Source organism: Anomaloglossus baeobatrachus, chromosome 1 (genome assembly GCF_048569485.1).
Source record: "Anomaloglossus baeobatrachus isolate aAnoBae1 chromosome 1, aAnoBae1.hap1, whole genome shotgun sequence".
In the NCBI taxonomy this organism is placed as follows: domain Eukaryota; kingdom Metazoa; phylum Chordata; class Amphibia; order Anura; family Aromobatidae; genus Anomaloglossus; species Anomaloglossus baeobatrachus.
In genome coordinates, this window is record NC_134353.1 from 866531647 (window position 1) to 866547042 (window position 15396).

The 15396-nt window shown below is 51.3% G+C and overlaps 1 protein-coding gene across 2 annotated transcripts in view; it reads right to left on the reverse strand.

Moving 5' to 3' along the window:
* SREK1 (splicing regulatory glutamic acid and lysine rich protein 1) overlaps positions 1 to 15396 on the reverse strand; it is a 153092-nt gene that overhangs the window by 69530 nt on the left and 68166 nt on the right. For both annotated transcript variants that reach the window (XM_075326036.1, XM_075326028.1), the window contains exon 5: positions 14616 to 14822. In XM_075326036.1, coding sequence (XP_075182151.1) covers positions 14616 to 14822 — 207 coding nt within the window. The remainder of the gene's footprint in view (positions 1 to 14615; positions 14823 to 15396) is intronic.

Genomic DNA, 15396 nt, shown 5'->3' on the forward strand with positions numbered 1-15396 from the left:
GCCCGAAGGGAACAGGGGCGGGTGCTGGGTCTCCCAATAGGAGCTAGAAGAAAAGGAATTTACGGTAAGTAAACAAAATTCCCTTTTTCTTTGTCGCTCCATTGGGAGACCCAGACAATTGGGATGTCCAAAAGCAGTCCCTGGGTGGGTAAAAGAATACCTCAATAAAAAGAGCCGAAAAACGGCCCCCTCTTACAGGTGGGCAACCGCCGCCTGAAGGACTCGCCTACCTAGGCTGGCATCTGCCGCAGCATAGGCATGCACCTGATAGTGTTTTGTGAAAATGTGCAGACTCGACCAGGTAGCCGCCTGACACACCTGCTGAGCCGTAGCCTGGTGCCGCAATGCCCTAGGGCTCTGATTCAGCCCTAAAGGAATCGGAAGCCCAGAAGAACGGTAGGCTTCAAGAATCAGTTCCTTGATCCACCGAGCCAAGGTTGACTTGGAAGCCTGCGACCCCTTACGCTGGCCAGCGACAAGGACAAATAGCGCATCAGAACGGCGCAGGGGCGCCGTGCGCGAAATGTAGAGCCGGAGTGCTCTCACGAGATCTAACAAGTGCAAATCCTTTTCACATTGGTGAACTGGATGAGGGCCAAAAGAAGGTAAGGAGATATCCTGATTGAGATGAAAAGGGGATACCACCTTAGGTAGAAATTCCGGGACCGGATGCAGAACCACCTTATCCTGGTGAAACACCAGGAAGGGGGCTTTGCATGACAGTGCTGCTAGCTCAGACACTCTCCGAAGTGATGTGACTGTCACTAGGAAAGCCACCTTCTGCGAAAGGTGTGATATAGATAACCCTGAGGACGCTAAGAGCCAGGACTCAATGGCCGCACAGTCAGGTTGAGGGCCGCAGAATTCAGATGGAAAAATGGCCCTTGAGACAGCAAGTCTGGTCGGTCTGGGAGTGCCCACGGTTGACCCACCGTGAGGTGCCACAGATCCGGGTACCACGACCTGCTCGGCCAGTCCGGAGCGACGAGGATGGCGCGGCGGCAGACGGACCTGATCTTGCGTAACACTCTGGCCGCAGTGCCAGAAGAGGGATACATAAGGCAGTCGAAACTGCGACCAGTCCTGAACTAATGCGTCCGCCGCCAGCGCTCTGTGCTGGTGGTTGATGTACGCGACCGCCGTGGCGTTGTCCGACAGTATTCGGATCTGCCTGCCTTCCAGCCACTTGTGGAACGCCTTTAGGGCTAGATACACTGCCCTCATCTCCAGAACATTGATCTGAAGGGAGGACTCTGTCGGACTCCAGGTTCTCTGAGCCCTGTGGTGGAGGAAGACCGCTCCCCACCCCGACAGACTCGCGTCCGTCGTGACCACCGCCCAGGATGGTAACAGGACGGATTTTCCCTTCGACAAAGAAGTGGGAAGAAGCCACCACTGAAGAGAGGTTTTGGCTGCCAGTGAAAGAGAGACGTTCCTGTCTAGGGACGTCGACCTCCTGTCCCATTTGCGGAGAATGTCCCATTGAAGTGGACGCAGATGAAACTGCGCAAAGGGAACTGCCACCATCTTCCCTAGGAAGTGCATGAGACGCCTCAAGGGGTGTGACTGGGCCCGAATGAGAGAGTGCACCCCTGTCTGCAGCGAACGCTGTTTGTCCAGCGGAAGCTTAACTATCGCTGAGAGAGTATGAAACTGCATCCCGAGGTAAGTCAGTGATTGGGTCTGTGTCAATTTTGACTTTGGGAAATTGATGATCCAACCGAACCTCTGGAGAGTCTCCAGAGCAATGGTCAGGCTGTGTTGACATGCCACCCGGGAGGGTGCTTTGACTAGGAGATCGTCTAAGTAAGAGATCACCGAGTGGCCCTGAGAGTGTAGGACCGCCACCACTGATGCCGTGACCTTGGTGAAGACCCGTGGGGCTGTCGCCAGGCCGAAAGGCAGTGCCACGAACTGAAGGTGTTCGTCCCAGATGGTGAAACGCATGAAGCATTGATGCTCTGGTGCAATCGGCACATGGAGATAAGCATCCCTGATGTCGATTGATGCTATGAAGTCTCCTTGGGAAATCGAGACGATGACAGAGCGGAGAGATTCCATCCGGAACCGTCTGGTTCTGACGTGTCTGTTGAGCAGTTTGAGGTCCAGAACGGGACGGAATGATCCGTCCTTTTTTGGCACCCCGAACAAGTTGGAGTAAAAACCGCGACCACGTTCTTGAAGGGGAACGGGGATCACAACTCCTTCTGCCTTCAGAGTGTTCACCGCCTGAAAAAGTGCATCGGCTCGCTCGGGGGGCGGAGAAGTTCTGAAGAAACGAGTCGGAGGACGAGGACTGAGCTCTATCCTGTAACCGTGAGACAACATGTCTCTCACCCATCGGTTTTGTACATGTGGCCCTCAGGCGTCGCAAAAGCGGGAGAGCCTGCCACCGACCGAGGATGCGGTTTGGTGATGCCGAAAGTCATGAGGAGACCGCCTTGGAGGCGGTTCCTCCGGCGGTCTTTGTAGGACGTGACTTAGACCGCCATGCAGAAGAGTTCTTCTGGCCCTTCTCTGACCTGTTGGACGTGGAGGAACGGGACTTGGCTGAGGGCCGAAAGGACCGAAACCTCGATTGTATTTTTCGTTGCTGAGGTCTGTTTGGTTTGGACTGGGGTAGTTAGAGTGATCGAAAAACGCACTCCATGTACGTTTGGGAAACCTTAACTGGTGTTTCTCCTGCTGTGAAGCCGACTCCTCTATAGGTGGAGTTGGAGGAGAAAGATCTAGCACCTGGTTGATGGACGCTATAAGGTCATTTACTATGGCGTCCCCTTCAGGTGTATCGAGATTGAGAGCAACGTCAGGGTCAGAGCCCTGAGCTGCGACCTCCGCTTCATCCTCCAGAGAGTCCTCATGCTGAGACCCTGAGCAGCGTGATGAAGTCGGGGAAGGTTCCCAGTGAGCCCGCTTAGCCGGTCTCGGACTGCGGTCCGTGTCGGAGTCCTCCCCGTGGGACCTAGGTGTCACCCCAGGAGCACTTTGCTGCGCCGACCGAGGGGGGCCTGGGGGCGATGAACTCACAGTGCACTGGGCCAGTGTTACCGGTCTGGACTGCAAGGCTTCTAGTATCTTAGCAGACCATCTGTCCATAGACTGAGCCATGGATTGTGAGAGTGACTCAGAGAGTTTCTCAGCCAAAACTGCAAACTCTGTCCCTGCCACCTGGACAGTGGAAGCCGGTGGTTCTACCTGAGCCGAGGGTCCCACCAGTGCCTGAGGCTCCGGCTGAGTGAGTGCCACAGGGGCCGAGCATTGCACACAATGAGGGTAGGTGGAACCTGCAGGTAACATAGCCGCACAAGAGGTACAGGTTGCAAAAAAAGCCTGTGCCTTGGCACCCTTGCTCTTTGCGGACGACATGCTGTTGTCTCCTCTTAGAGTAATCAGTGAGGGTATATAGCCAAAAGCAAATAATGCGGCCGAACAGAGAAAATGTATACAATGTATATATATATATATATATATATATATACACTTCGGCACCCAAGGGGGCCAGCACCTGGTAACCGGTGCGGCTTACCGACCGCCCAAAGCGGTTGTGTGTCCACCAGATTCCCTGCCTGGGCCTCCCAGAGCTTGTTCTGAAATCCTCCACCGGCAGAAGTGATTATAACAATGGCTGCCAGCGTTCTCAGGGGAGGAGGGAGCCGTGGGCGTGACTAATAAAGTGCGGGAATCTGGTGCCCCACAGTGCTCAGTGAGGGGGGAGGAGGATACCTAAGTATGCTCCAGCCCTCACTGCCGACGTCCAGTCGAGCGTCCCGCCCTTACCCCTGACTGGCAGGCCCGGGGGCGGGAGTATATGGTACTAGGCCGCAGAAGCCGGGGACTAAATTTAATAACGCGGCCGGCAAAGAGGCGCGGTCGGCGCGGTAGTCCCGGCGTCACAAAAACACAGCAGCCGCTGCAGCGTCTGTTACACAGGCGCTCCATGCGCCGTCCCCAAGGTGACACAGAGTACCTCTTAGAAGCAGGGCCTGTCCCTGATGATACCCGGTCTCCTGTCCGTCAGATTCCCCCAGGGGCTGCGGAGGGAGCCCGGTCCCAGTGCATGGTGACCGGTTAGGATCCCACTTCTCCCAGAGCCTCTAAGGGATGGGGAAGGAAAACGGCATGTGGCTCCAGCCTTTGTACCCGCAATGGGTACCTCAACCTTAACAGCACCGCCGACAATAGTGGGGTGAGAAGGGAGCATGCAGGGGGCCCTGTGGGGGCCCTCTTTTCTTCCATCCGATAAAATCAGCAGCTGCTGCTGACTAAAATGTGGAGCTTGCGTGAATGTGTGCCTCCTTCAACACAAAGCATAAAAACTGATGGGCCCGTGATGCACGGGAGGGTGTATAGGCAGAGGGGAGGGGTTACACTTTTTAAAGTGTAATACTTTGTGTGGCCTCCGGAGGCAGTAGCTATACATCCAATTGTCTGGGTCTCCCAATGGAGCGACAAAGAAATAGAAAGTGCCATCAGTCTTTTTCTTAGAGTACAGGGTTATGCCTTCTGATTGAGCACTCCCACTCTTCAGTCTGAGGTGATTTTATTTTTCCATTTGCAGGTTCCTGTCCGCCCATAAATGATAGGGGATTTTTTTTAAGCCAACGAGAGGCATTAGTTTGATAAGGACCCAACAAAAATGAGGTCGCCTTGCTGCTGGCTGTTGGGCTCACATAAACCTGGCTAATTTTGTGTGCTAAGTATCTCAATTTTTACATGTTTTTCATAGCAGTAATGCATATCTATGTTCCCATATTCATTGTTTCACACATCTTAGCACTGCAGTGCGCAACTGTCTCCTTTTTGTTACTATGATATAAAGATGTCAGGACATCACAATGTGTATGAAGTTGCATGGTGAGAGACTAGCACCTGAGCTAAAACTTGTCCACTGCCAAAAGTGTGCAATGGGCACATGGACTGTGGAGCAATTTAAGGCAGTGACCCGATCTGAGGGATGGATGTGCATATAATTTATTATTTGCATTTTCTGGCTTAACCCCTTCAGCCCCCGGGCACTTTCCGTTTTTGCGTTTTTGTTTTTTGCTCCTTTTCTTCCAAGAGCCGTAACTTTATTATTCCGTCAATCTTGCCATATGAGGGCTTGTTTTTTGCGGGACGAGTTGTACTTTTAAATGAAATCATAAGTTTTACCATATAGTGTACTGGAAAACGGCAAAAAAATTCCAAGTGCGGAAAAATTGCAAAAAAAGTGGGATCGTACAATAGTTTTTGGGATATTTTATTCACGGTGTTCACTATATGGTAAAACTGATGTGTGGGTGTGATGCCTCAGGTCGGTGCGAGTTTGTAGACACCAAACATATATAGGTTTACTTGTATCTAAGGGGTTAAAAAAAATTCACAAGTTTGTCCAATAAAAGTGGCGCACGTTTTGCGCCATTTTCCGAAACACGTAGAGTTCTTATTTTTTGGGATCTATGGCTCAGTGATGGCTTATTTTTTGCGTCTCGAGCTGACGTTTATAATGGTACCATTTTTGCGCAGATGCTACGTTTTGATCGCCTGTTATTGCATTTTGCGCAAAACTTGGGCCAACCAAAAAACGTAATTTTGGCGTTTGGAATTTTTTTGCCACTACGCCGTTTACCAATCAGAATAATTGATTTTATATTTTGATAGATCGGGCATTTCTGAACGCGGCGATACCAAATATGTGTATATTTATTTATTTTTTAACCCTTTAATTTTCAATGGGGGGAAAGGGGGGTGATTTGAACTTTTAGGTTTTTTGTTTTTTTTTTAATTTTTTAAAACTTTTTTTTTACTTTTCTTATTTTATTTTACTAGTCCCCCTAGGGGGCTATAGCAATCAGCAATCCGATTGCTGATCGCTATCTGCTGATCACAGCTATACCGCTGTAATCAGCAGATTCAGTCACTTTCTTTCTTCCTCTGCTCCGTGCCGAGGAAGAATGAAAGTGAAACTTCGTAGCACCAGGCGTCATCACATGACCCTGTGCTACGATGGCAACCACCGAACGTCACGTGATCACTCACGTGACGTCCGGAGGGGGCGGCGGTAAGTAAAAAAGATGGCCGCGCGCATGTAGATCTCGCTGCCAGACTTTGGCAGCGAGATCTAAGGGGTTAATGTTCCGGGTGGAATGCGATTCCACTCGGAACATGTAGGCACACATGTCAGCTGTTGAAAACAGCTGATATGTGTGCCGATCCACGCCGCCTGCCCGCGGCAGGGGGCGGGGCTTAACGGGACACGATCCTGGACGGATAGATCCGTCCAAGGTCGTGAAGGGGATAATGAAAAACAATGACATAATAATAATAATAATAATAATAATAATAATAATAATAATAATAATAATAAAGTTTATTTATATAGCGCCAACATATTCCCCAGCACTTTACAATCCAGTGGGGGGTTGTATAGACAAACAAAACAAAGAAGGGAATTTTGTTACTTACCGTAAATTCCTTTTCTTCTAGCTCTTATTGGGAGACCCAGACGATTGGGGTATAGCTACTGCCCTCTGGAGGCCACACAAAGCACTACATTAAAAGTGCAAGGCCCCTCCCCCTCTGGCTATACCCCCCCCGTGGTATCACGGGTTCTCCAGTTTTAGTGCCAAAGCAAGAAGGAGGAAGCCAATAACTGGTTTAAACAAATTAACTCCGAATAACATCGGAGAACTGAAAAACCGTTCAACATGAACAACATGTGTACCCGCAAACAACAAAAAAACATCCCGAAGGACAACAGGGCGGGTGCTGGGTCTCCCAATAAGAGCTAGAAGAAAAGGAATTTACGGTGAGTAACAAAATTCCCTTCTTCTTCAGCGCTCTATTGGGAGACCCAGACGATTGGGACGTCCAAAAGCTGTCCCTGGGTGGGTAAAGAAATACCTCATGTTAGAGCTGCAAAACAGCCCTCCCCTACGGGGGTGTCACTGCCGCCTGCAGGACTCTTCTACCTAAGCTGGCATCCGCCGAAGCATAGGTATGCACCTGATAATGCTTGGTGAAAGTGTGCAGACTGGACCAGGTAGCTGCCTGGCACACCTGTTGAGCCGAAGCCTGGTGACGTAATGCCCAGGACGCACCCACGGCTCTGGTTGAGTGGGCTTTTAGCCCTGAAGGAACCGGAAGCCCCGCAGAACGGTAGGCCTCTAGAATTGGTTCTTTGATCCATCGAGCCAGGGTGGCTTTAGAAGCCTGCAACCCCTTGCGCGGACCAGCGACAAGGACAAAAAGCGCATCGGCACGGCGCATGGGCGCCGTGCGGGAAATGTAGATTCTGAGTGCTCTCACCAGATCTAGCAAACGTAAGTCCTTTTCATACCGGTGAACCGGATGAGGACAAAACGAAGGCAAGGATATATCCTGATTAAGATGAAAAGAGGATACGACCTTAGGGAGAAACTCCGGAATAGGGCGCAGCACTACCTTGTCCTGGTGGAACACCAGGAAGGGAGCCTTGGATGACAGAGCTGCCAGCTCAGACACTCGCCGAAGCGATGTGATCGCAACAAGAAACGCCACTTTCTGTGACAGCCGAGAAAAGGAAACTTCCTTCAGAGGCTCGAAGGGCGGCTTCTGGAGAGCAACTAGTACCCTGTTCAGATCCCATGGATCTAACGGCCGCTTGTACGGGGGCACAATATGACAGACCCCCTGCAGGAACGTGCGCACCTTAGAAAGACGTGCTAGACGCTTCTGAAAAAACACGGATAGTGCCGAAACTTGCCCTTTAAGGGAGCTGAGCGACAAGCCCTTTTCTAACCCCGATTGCAGGAAGGAAAGAAACTTGGGCAATGCAAATGGCCAGGGAGACACTCCCTGAGCAGAGCACCAGGCTAAGAAAATCTTCCACGTTCTGTGGTAGATCTTAGCCGAATTCGACTTTCTAGCTTGTCTCATTGTGGCAACGACTCCTTGAGATAATCCTGCAGATGCTAGGATCCAGGACTCAATGGCCACACAGTCAGGTTCAGGGCCGCAGAATTCTGATGGAAAAACGGCCCTTGGGACAGTAAGTCTGGACGGTCTGGCAGTGACCACGGTCGACCGATCGTGAGATGCCACAGATCCGGATACCACGACCTCCTCGGCCAATCTGGAGCGACGAGTATGATGCGGCTGCACTCGGATCTGATCTTGCGTAGCACTCTGGGCAAGAGCGCCAGAGGCGGAAACACGTATGGGAGCTGAAACTGCGACCAATCTTGAACCAAGGCGTCTGCCGCCAGAGCTCTTTGATCGCGCGACCTCGCCATGAATGCCGGGACCTTGTTGTTGTGCCGGGATGCCATTAGGTCGACGTCCGGCACTCCCCAGCGGCGACAGATTTCCTGAAACACGTCCGGGTGAAGGGACCATTCCCCTGCGTCCATGCCCTGGCGACTGAGGAAGTCTGCTTCCCAGTTTTCTACGCCTGGGATGTGAACCGCGGATATGGTGGATGCTCTGTCCTCCACCCACATTAGAATGCGCCGGACTTCTTGGAAGGCTTGCCGACTGCGCGTCCCTCCTTGGTGGTTGATGTATGCCACCGCTGTGGAGTTGTCCGATTGGATTCGGATCTGCTTTCCTTCCAACCACTGTTGGAAGGCCAGTAGAGCAAGATACACTGCTCTGATCTCCAGAACATTGATCTGAAGGGTGGACTCCTGCGGAGTCCACGTCCCCTGAGCCCTGTGGTGGAGAAATACTGCTCCCCACCCTGACAGACTCGCATCTGTCGTGACTACTGCCCAGGATGGGGGCAGGAAGGATCTTCCCTGAGACAATGAGGTGGGAAGGAGCCACCATTGTAGGGAGTCCTTGGCCGTCTGGGAAAGCGAGACTTTCCTGTCCAGGGACGTTGACTTCCCGTCCCATTGGCGGAGAATGTCCCATTGAAGTGGGCGCAGATGAAACTGCGCAAAGGGAACTGCTTCCATGGCCGCCACCATCTTCCCTAGGAAATGCATGAGGCGCCGCAAGGGATGCAACTGGCCCTGCAGAAGAGATTGCACCCCTTTCTGTAGTGACCGCTGCTTGTTCAGCGGAAGCTTCACTATCGCTGCTAGAGTATGAAACTCCATGCCAAGATACGTTAGTGATTGAGTCGGTGATAGGATCGACTTTGGAAAGTTGATGATCCATCCGAAAGACTGTAGGGTCTCCAGCGTAGCATTCAGGCTGTGCTGACATGCCTCTTGAGAGGGAGCTTTGACCAATAAATCGTCTAGGTAAGGGATCACCGAGTGTCCCTGAGAGTGCAAGACTGCTACCACCGCCGCCATGACCTTGGTGAAGACCCGTGGGGCTGTTGCCAGACCAAATGGCAGAGCTACGAACTGAAAATGGTCGTCTCCTATCACAAAACGTAGAAAACGTTGATGTTCTGTAGCAATTGGCACGTGGAGATAAGCATCTTTGATGTCTATTGAGGCAAGGAAGTCTCCTCTGGACATTGAGGCAATGACAGAACGCAGGGTTTCCATCCGGAACTTCCTGGCGTGCACATGTTTGTTGAGCCGTTTTAGGTCCAGAACAGGACGGAACGAGCCGTCCTTTTTTGGAACCACAAAGAGATTGGAGTAAAACCCTTGCCCTTGTTCCTGAGGAGGGACTGGGATCACCACTCCTTCCGCTCTTAAGGAGCCCACCGCCTGCAGCAGAGCATCTGCTCGGTCTGGATGTGGGGAGGTTCTGAAGAACCGAGCTGGAGGACGAGAATTGAACTCGATTCTGTACCCGCGAGACAAAATGTCCGTCACCCACCGGTCTTTGACCTGTGACATCCAAATGCCGGAAAAGCGGGAGAGCCTGCCCCCGACCGGCGATGCGGAGGGAGGGGGCTGGAAGTCATGAGGTAGCCGCTTTGGAAGCGGTACCTCCATTTGCTTTCTTGGGGCGCGTGTGAGCCCGCCACGAATCTGAGTTTCTTTGCGTCCTCTGAGTCCCTTTGGACGAGGTAAATGGTGTCTTGCCCGAACCTCGAAAGGACTGAAACCTCTGCTGCCACTTTTTCTGCTGAGGTTTGGTTGTTCTGGGTTGTGGTAAAGAGGAGTCTTTACCCTTAGACTGCTTAATGATATCAGCCAATGGCTCGCCAAACAGTCTCTCTCTAGATAAAGGCAAACTGGTTAAACATTTTTTGGAACCAGCATCTGCTTTCCAGTCCTTTAACCACAAGGCTCTGCGCAAAACTACCGAATTGGCGGACGCCATTGAGGTGCGACTGGTAGATTCTAGGACCGCATTGATAGCGTAAGACGCAAACGCCGACATCTGCGTGGTAAGGTGCGCCACTTGCGGCACTGCTGGATGTATGATAGCATCCACTTTTGCTAAGCCAGCTGAAATAGCCTGGAGTGCCCATACGGCTGCGAATGCCGGAGCAAACGACGCGCCGATAGCTTCATAGACAGATTTTAACCAAAGGTCCATCTGTCTGTCATTGGCATCTTTAAGTGAAGCGCCATCCTCCACTGCAACTATGGACCTAGCTGCGAGTTTGGAAATCGGGGGGTCTACCTTTGGACACTGTGTCCAGCGCTTGACCACCTCAGGAGGGAAAGGGAAACGCGTATCTTTAGATCGTTTAGAGAAACGCCTTTCTGGGTGAGCGTCGTGCTTCTGGATTGATTCTCTGAAGTCAGCGTGATCCAACAAAGCACTCAATTTACGCTTGGGATAAAGGAAACGAAACTTCTCCTGCTCCGCAGCCGCCTCTTCTGCTGAAGGGGCTGGGGGAGAAATATCCAACAGCCTATTGATGGCTGAGATAAGGTCGTTTACCATGGCATCCCCATCAGGGGTATCCAGGTTGAGAGGGGTTCCAGGAATGGATTCCTGATCACTCTCATCAGACACATCACAGGGAGACTGATTGCGCTGAGACCCTGAGCAGTGTGATGACGTCGAGGGTCTTTCCCAGCGAGCTCGCTTAGGGTGGCTGGGGCTATCATCTGAGTCATAATCCTCGGCCTGTGAAGCCGGGGACCCCCCTGTGGGCTGGATTAATTCCAAGTGAGGGGGACCTGAGGACAGAGGCCTCGCCGTGCCCAAAGACTGAGCCCCATGCATAGATTGCAAGGTTTCAAGGATTTTTGCCATAGAGACAGACATATTATCAGCAAAAACTGCAAAGTCTGTCCCTGTCACCGGGGCAGGACTTACAGGCGTCTCAGCCTGGGTCACTCTCCCTCCTGACTCCGGCTGGCGAAGCAGCACCGGGTCGGAGCATTGCACACAATGGGGGTCATCGGAGCCTGCTGGTAGATTAGCCCCACATGCAGCACACGCAGTATACACAGCCCTAGCCTTGGCAGCCTTGCGTTTTGAGGATGGCATGTTGTTGCTTCCACAGAGTGGTCTGGGAGATGCAGCCAGAAGCGACCTCACAGTGCAAGAAATACAATATCTCTATATCCTACACAGTACACCGATACACCGTGAGGCACTAGAGGGACCAGCACAGAAAAATCGCTTACCGCCCGCTTAAAAAGCGGGTGTGTGGTCGCCAGATAGCCCCTAGTCCAGGTCTCCCAGAGCCTTGCGTCCTTCCTCCAGCCAGACTGCATGTAATGGCTGCCGGCGTCCTGAGAGAGAAGGGGGGCGGGCCCTGGGCGTTCCTGGCTAAGAGCGGGAAGCCTGCTTCCCTCTGTGCCTAGTGTGAGGGCTGGAGCATGTAAATCAGGCTCCAGCCCTCGTCGCTGCTAGCGAACAGCGTCTCTCCCCTACCCTGAATGACAGGGTGGGGGCGGGAACGAATCGGAGCTGCCGGCGTCCTAGGCCCAAAAAGCCGGGGACTCAATTTATAACCGCCGCCGCCGTAAAAGCGCGGACGGCGGATCCCCGGCGCACCACAAGTCACAGCAGCGCCGCCCGGTCCAGAGGGGGTCGGCGCTGCGTTCCCATACACAAACAATCCCCCAGTAATCTGTAGGGACACTAACTCCAACGTTGCGGTCCCCGGCGCAATACAACACCCAGCCAGCCCGGAGTGTGTCTGTGCCTGCCGGGGACACAGAGTACCTGTATGATGCAGGGCCTGTCCCTGATCGTACTCCTGCTCCGAATCCATCAGGTTCTAATGGGCCTGTGGATGGAGCCCGGCGTCAGAGCTGAGAGGCCGGCAGGATCCCACTTCCACAGAGCCCTACCAGGGGATGTGGAAGGAAAACAGCATGTCAGGCTCCAGCCCTGTACCAGCAATAGGTACCTCAACCTTACAACACCATCCAGGGGTGAGAAGGGAGCATGCTGGGGACACTATATGTGTCCTCTTTTCTTCCATCCGAAATAGTCAGCAGCTGCTGCTGACTAAAATCTGTGGAGCTATGCATGGAATGTCTGACCTCCTTCGCACACAAAGCTAAAACTGGAGAACCCGTGATACCACGGGGGGGGGTATAGCCAGAGGGGGAGGGGCCTTGCACTTTTAATGTAGTGCTTTGTGTGGCCTCCAGAGGGCAGTAGCTATACCCCAATCGTCTGGGTCTCCCAATAGAGCGCTGAAGAAATAGTACATAATTCAACAGCTACAGTAGGAATGAGTGCCCTGCTCGAAAGCTTACAATCTGTGGGGAAGAAGGGGGACACAAAAGGTGAAGCACACTTGTAGATCTGGCCGGCCATCGTTATGCTAGTTTATTGGTTACATGTAAAGATGAATGATCTGGTCTTTAGACAGTAACCTTTTGGGTGCCCTTACGGGCTATTAGTTGTATGTAGGATGTCAGGACAGCAATAAGAGAGAGAAGGTTACGAGTAGCATTTAGAAGGTGAGACAGGGGAGAGTTAGGTTAGTAAGTTATTATGATAAGCTTGTCTGAAGAGATGTGTTTTTAATGTACGCTTAGAAACTTTGGGGCTGGATATTAGTCGCATTCTTTGGGGTAGTGCATTCCAGAAAACTGGCGCGGCACAAAAAAAGTCTTGGAGACGGAGGTGTGAAGTTCGTATTATGGAGGATGTTAGTCTAAGATCATTTGCGGAGCGAAAGGGGTGGGTAGGATGATAGACAGAGATGAGGGATGAGCTATATGGTGGTGCAGAGCTGTGGAGAGCTTTGTGGGTGAGGGATAGGAGTTTGTATTGTATTCTTTAGCTGATAGGTAGCCAGTGTAGTGACTGGTACAAGGTGGAGGCATCGGTGAAGCGGCTGGACAGGAATATGACCCTGGCTGCTGCATTCTAGATGGATTGGAGAGGGGAGAGTTTGGTTCGAGGGAGACCAATCAAAAAAGAGTTGCAGTAATCCAGGCAGGAATGAATAAGAGCGACAGCAAGGGTTTTTGCAGTTTCGAAAGTAAGAAATGGTCGGATTCTGGAGATGTTTTTGAGATGTAGGTGACATGTGCGAGTGAGTGATTGTATATGGGGAATGAAGGAGAGTTCTGCGTCAAATATGACCCCAAGACAGCGAGCATGCTGCTTGGGAATAATGATTAAATCATCGAAGGTAATTGAGATGTCGGGTGTAGGTTGGTTGGTAGAAAGAGGAAACACAAGAAACTCAGTTTTGGAGAGATTCAGTTTCAGATAGAGGGAGGACATGCTTTGAGAGACAGCAGACAGACAATCCCTGGTATTTTGTAACAAAGCAGGTGTGATGATTGCAGATGATGTATATAATTGGGTGTCATCAGCATAGAAATGGTATTGGAAACCGAATCTGCTGATAGTTTGAACAATAGGAGCGGTGTATAGAGAGAAAAGGAGAGGGCCCAAGACTGAGCCTTGAGGAAACCCGAAGGTGAAAGGGAGAGGAGTGGAGTAAGAGCCGGCAAAGGAAACAGTGAAGAAGCGGTCAGAGAGATAGCAGGAGAACCAGGCGAGAGCGGTGTCCTTAAGGCCAATAGAGCGGAGCATGGTGAGGAGAAGTTGGTGATAAACAGTGTCAAAAGCAGCTGAGAGATCCAAGAGAAACAATAGGGAATAGTGGCCTTTAGATTTTGCTGTTAATAGATCATTTGAAACTTTGGTGAGGGCCGTTTCGGTGGAGTGTAAAGAGCAGAAACCAGATTGAGAGGGATCAAGAAGTGAGTTTTCAGATAAATAGCGGATTAGCCGAGAGTGGACCAAGCGTTCCATGAGCTTAGAGATAAAGGGAAGTTTAGAGACTGGTCTGTAGTTAGCGGCACAGTTCTGATTGAGGGAAGGTTTTTTAAGTAGAGGGGTTATGATGGCATGTTTAAATGATGAAGGAAAGATACCTGATGAAAGAGAGAGGTTAAACATTTTGGTTAGATAGGCAGTGACAGCTAGCGAGAGAACCTGAAGGAGATGTGAGGGAAGAGGGTCAATGGTGCATGTTGTTGGGCGGGAAGAGGCGAGGAGACGCGTCACTTCTTCTTCTGTGACAGGCTCGAATATTGATAGTGAGCTTGAGGTGCGGGAAAGGAGGGGATCCAGGTTCTGAGGGGATTTTTCAAAGATTTCTTTGCAGATGTCGTTGATCTTTTGTAAGGAGAAAGTGGCGCTTAGGTTGGTGACCGGGGTCTGTGCTTTAGGGGCTCAGGACGGAGTGGAAGGTTTCAAAGAGTCGTTTAGGATTGTTGGCTAGTGAAGTGATGAGAGTGGTAAAGTATACATCTTTTGCAGTTGGTATAAGGTGTTGTAAAACAAATGCATAAACTCCATACCTGGGAATTTAGGTTTCCTACATAAATCGTTCTCCTGATTTCATCCACCTTTGTAGGGTCAACATTTCCCATTAAAGGTGGCTGCTGTAAATCGGAAAGAGAAGATACGGCAGGAGCTAGAGCTGGAAGAACTGGTGCAAGAGCCGGAATAACTGGTTCCAGTGGTGTTGGTAATGTCGCTGTCAGAGTGGTGAATGGCACACTGAGCTATAAGAAAAATGAAGTCAGGTTATTCATTTGGTAAAAGAATTAGTGGTTTCATTTTGTCTTTTGATTTAAGAGTAAACTGTGGCCATCAACATCTAAAGCAGTGCTCCTCAACTCCAGTCCTCAAGAGTTCTCAAGCCAGATGGGCTTCTCCGTTGTCCGATGCCGGCGCCTCCTCTTTCGGCCATCTTCGTCCTACTTCTGAAGCCAGTGTGTATGACGCATCCTACGTCATACACACTCGCCGGTCCCGCGCACTACAATACTTTGATCTGCTCAGGGCAGACCAAAGTGCGCCTGCGCAGGAACTCAATGCCAGCAAGTGTGGATGAGGTAGAAAGCGTCATGCACACCGGCTTCAGAAAAAAGACGAGAAAGATTGCCGAAAGAGGCGGCATCGGCCAACGGATACGCCCATCTGACTAGAATCCACCGCAGTGCGGCCGTTAGGTAAGTATTATAAAGGGTTATGTTCTACACAAGAGCCCGGGCTCTTATATACAGCATGTTAGACTGCTGCATATAAGAGCCCACTGGTGGTGGCCGCAGCTTATAGGCTGAAAAACTGGTGACA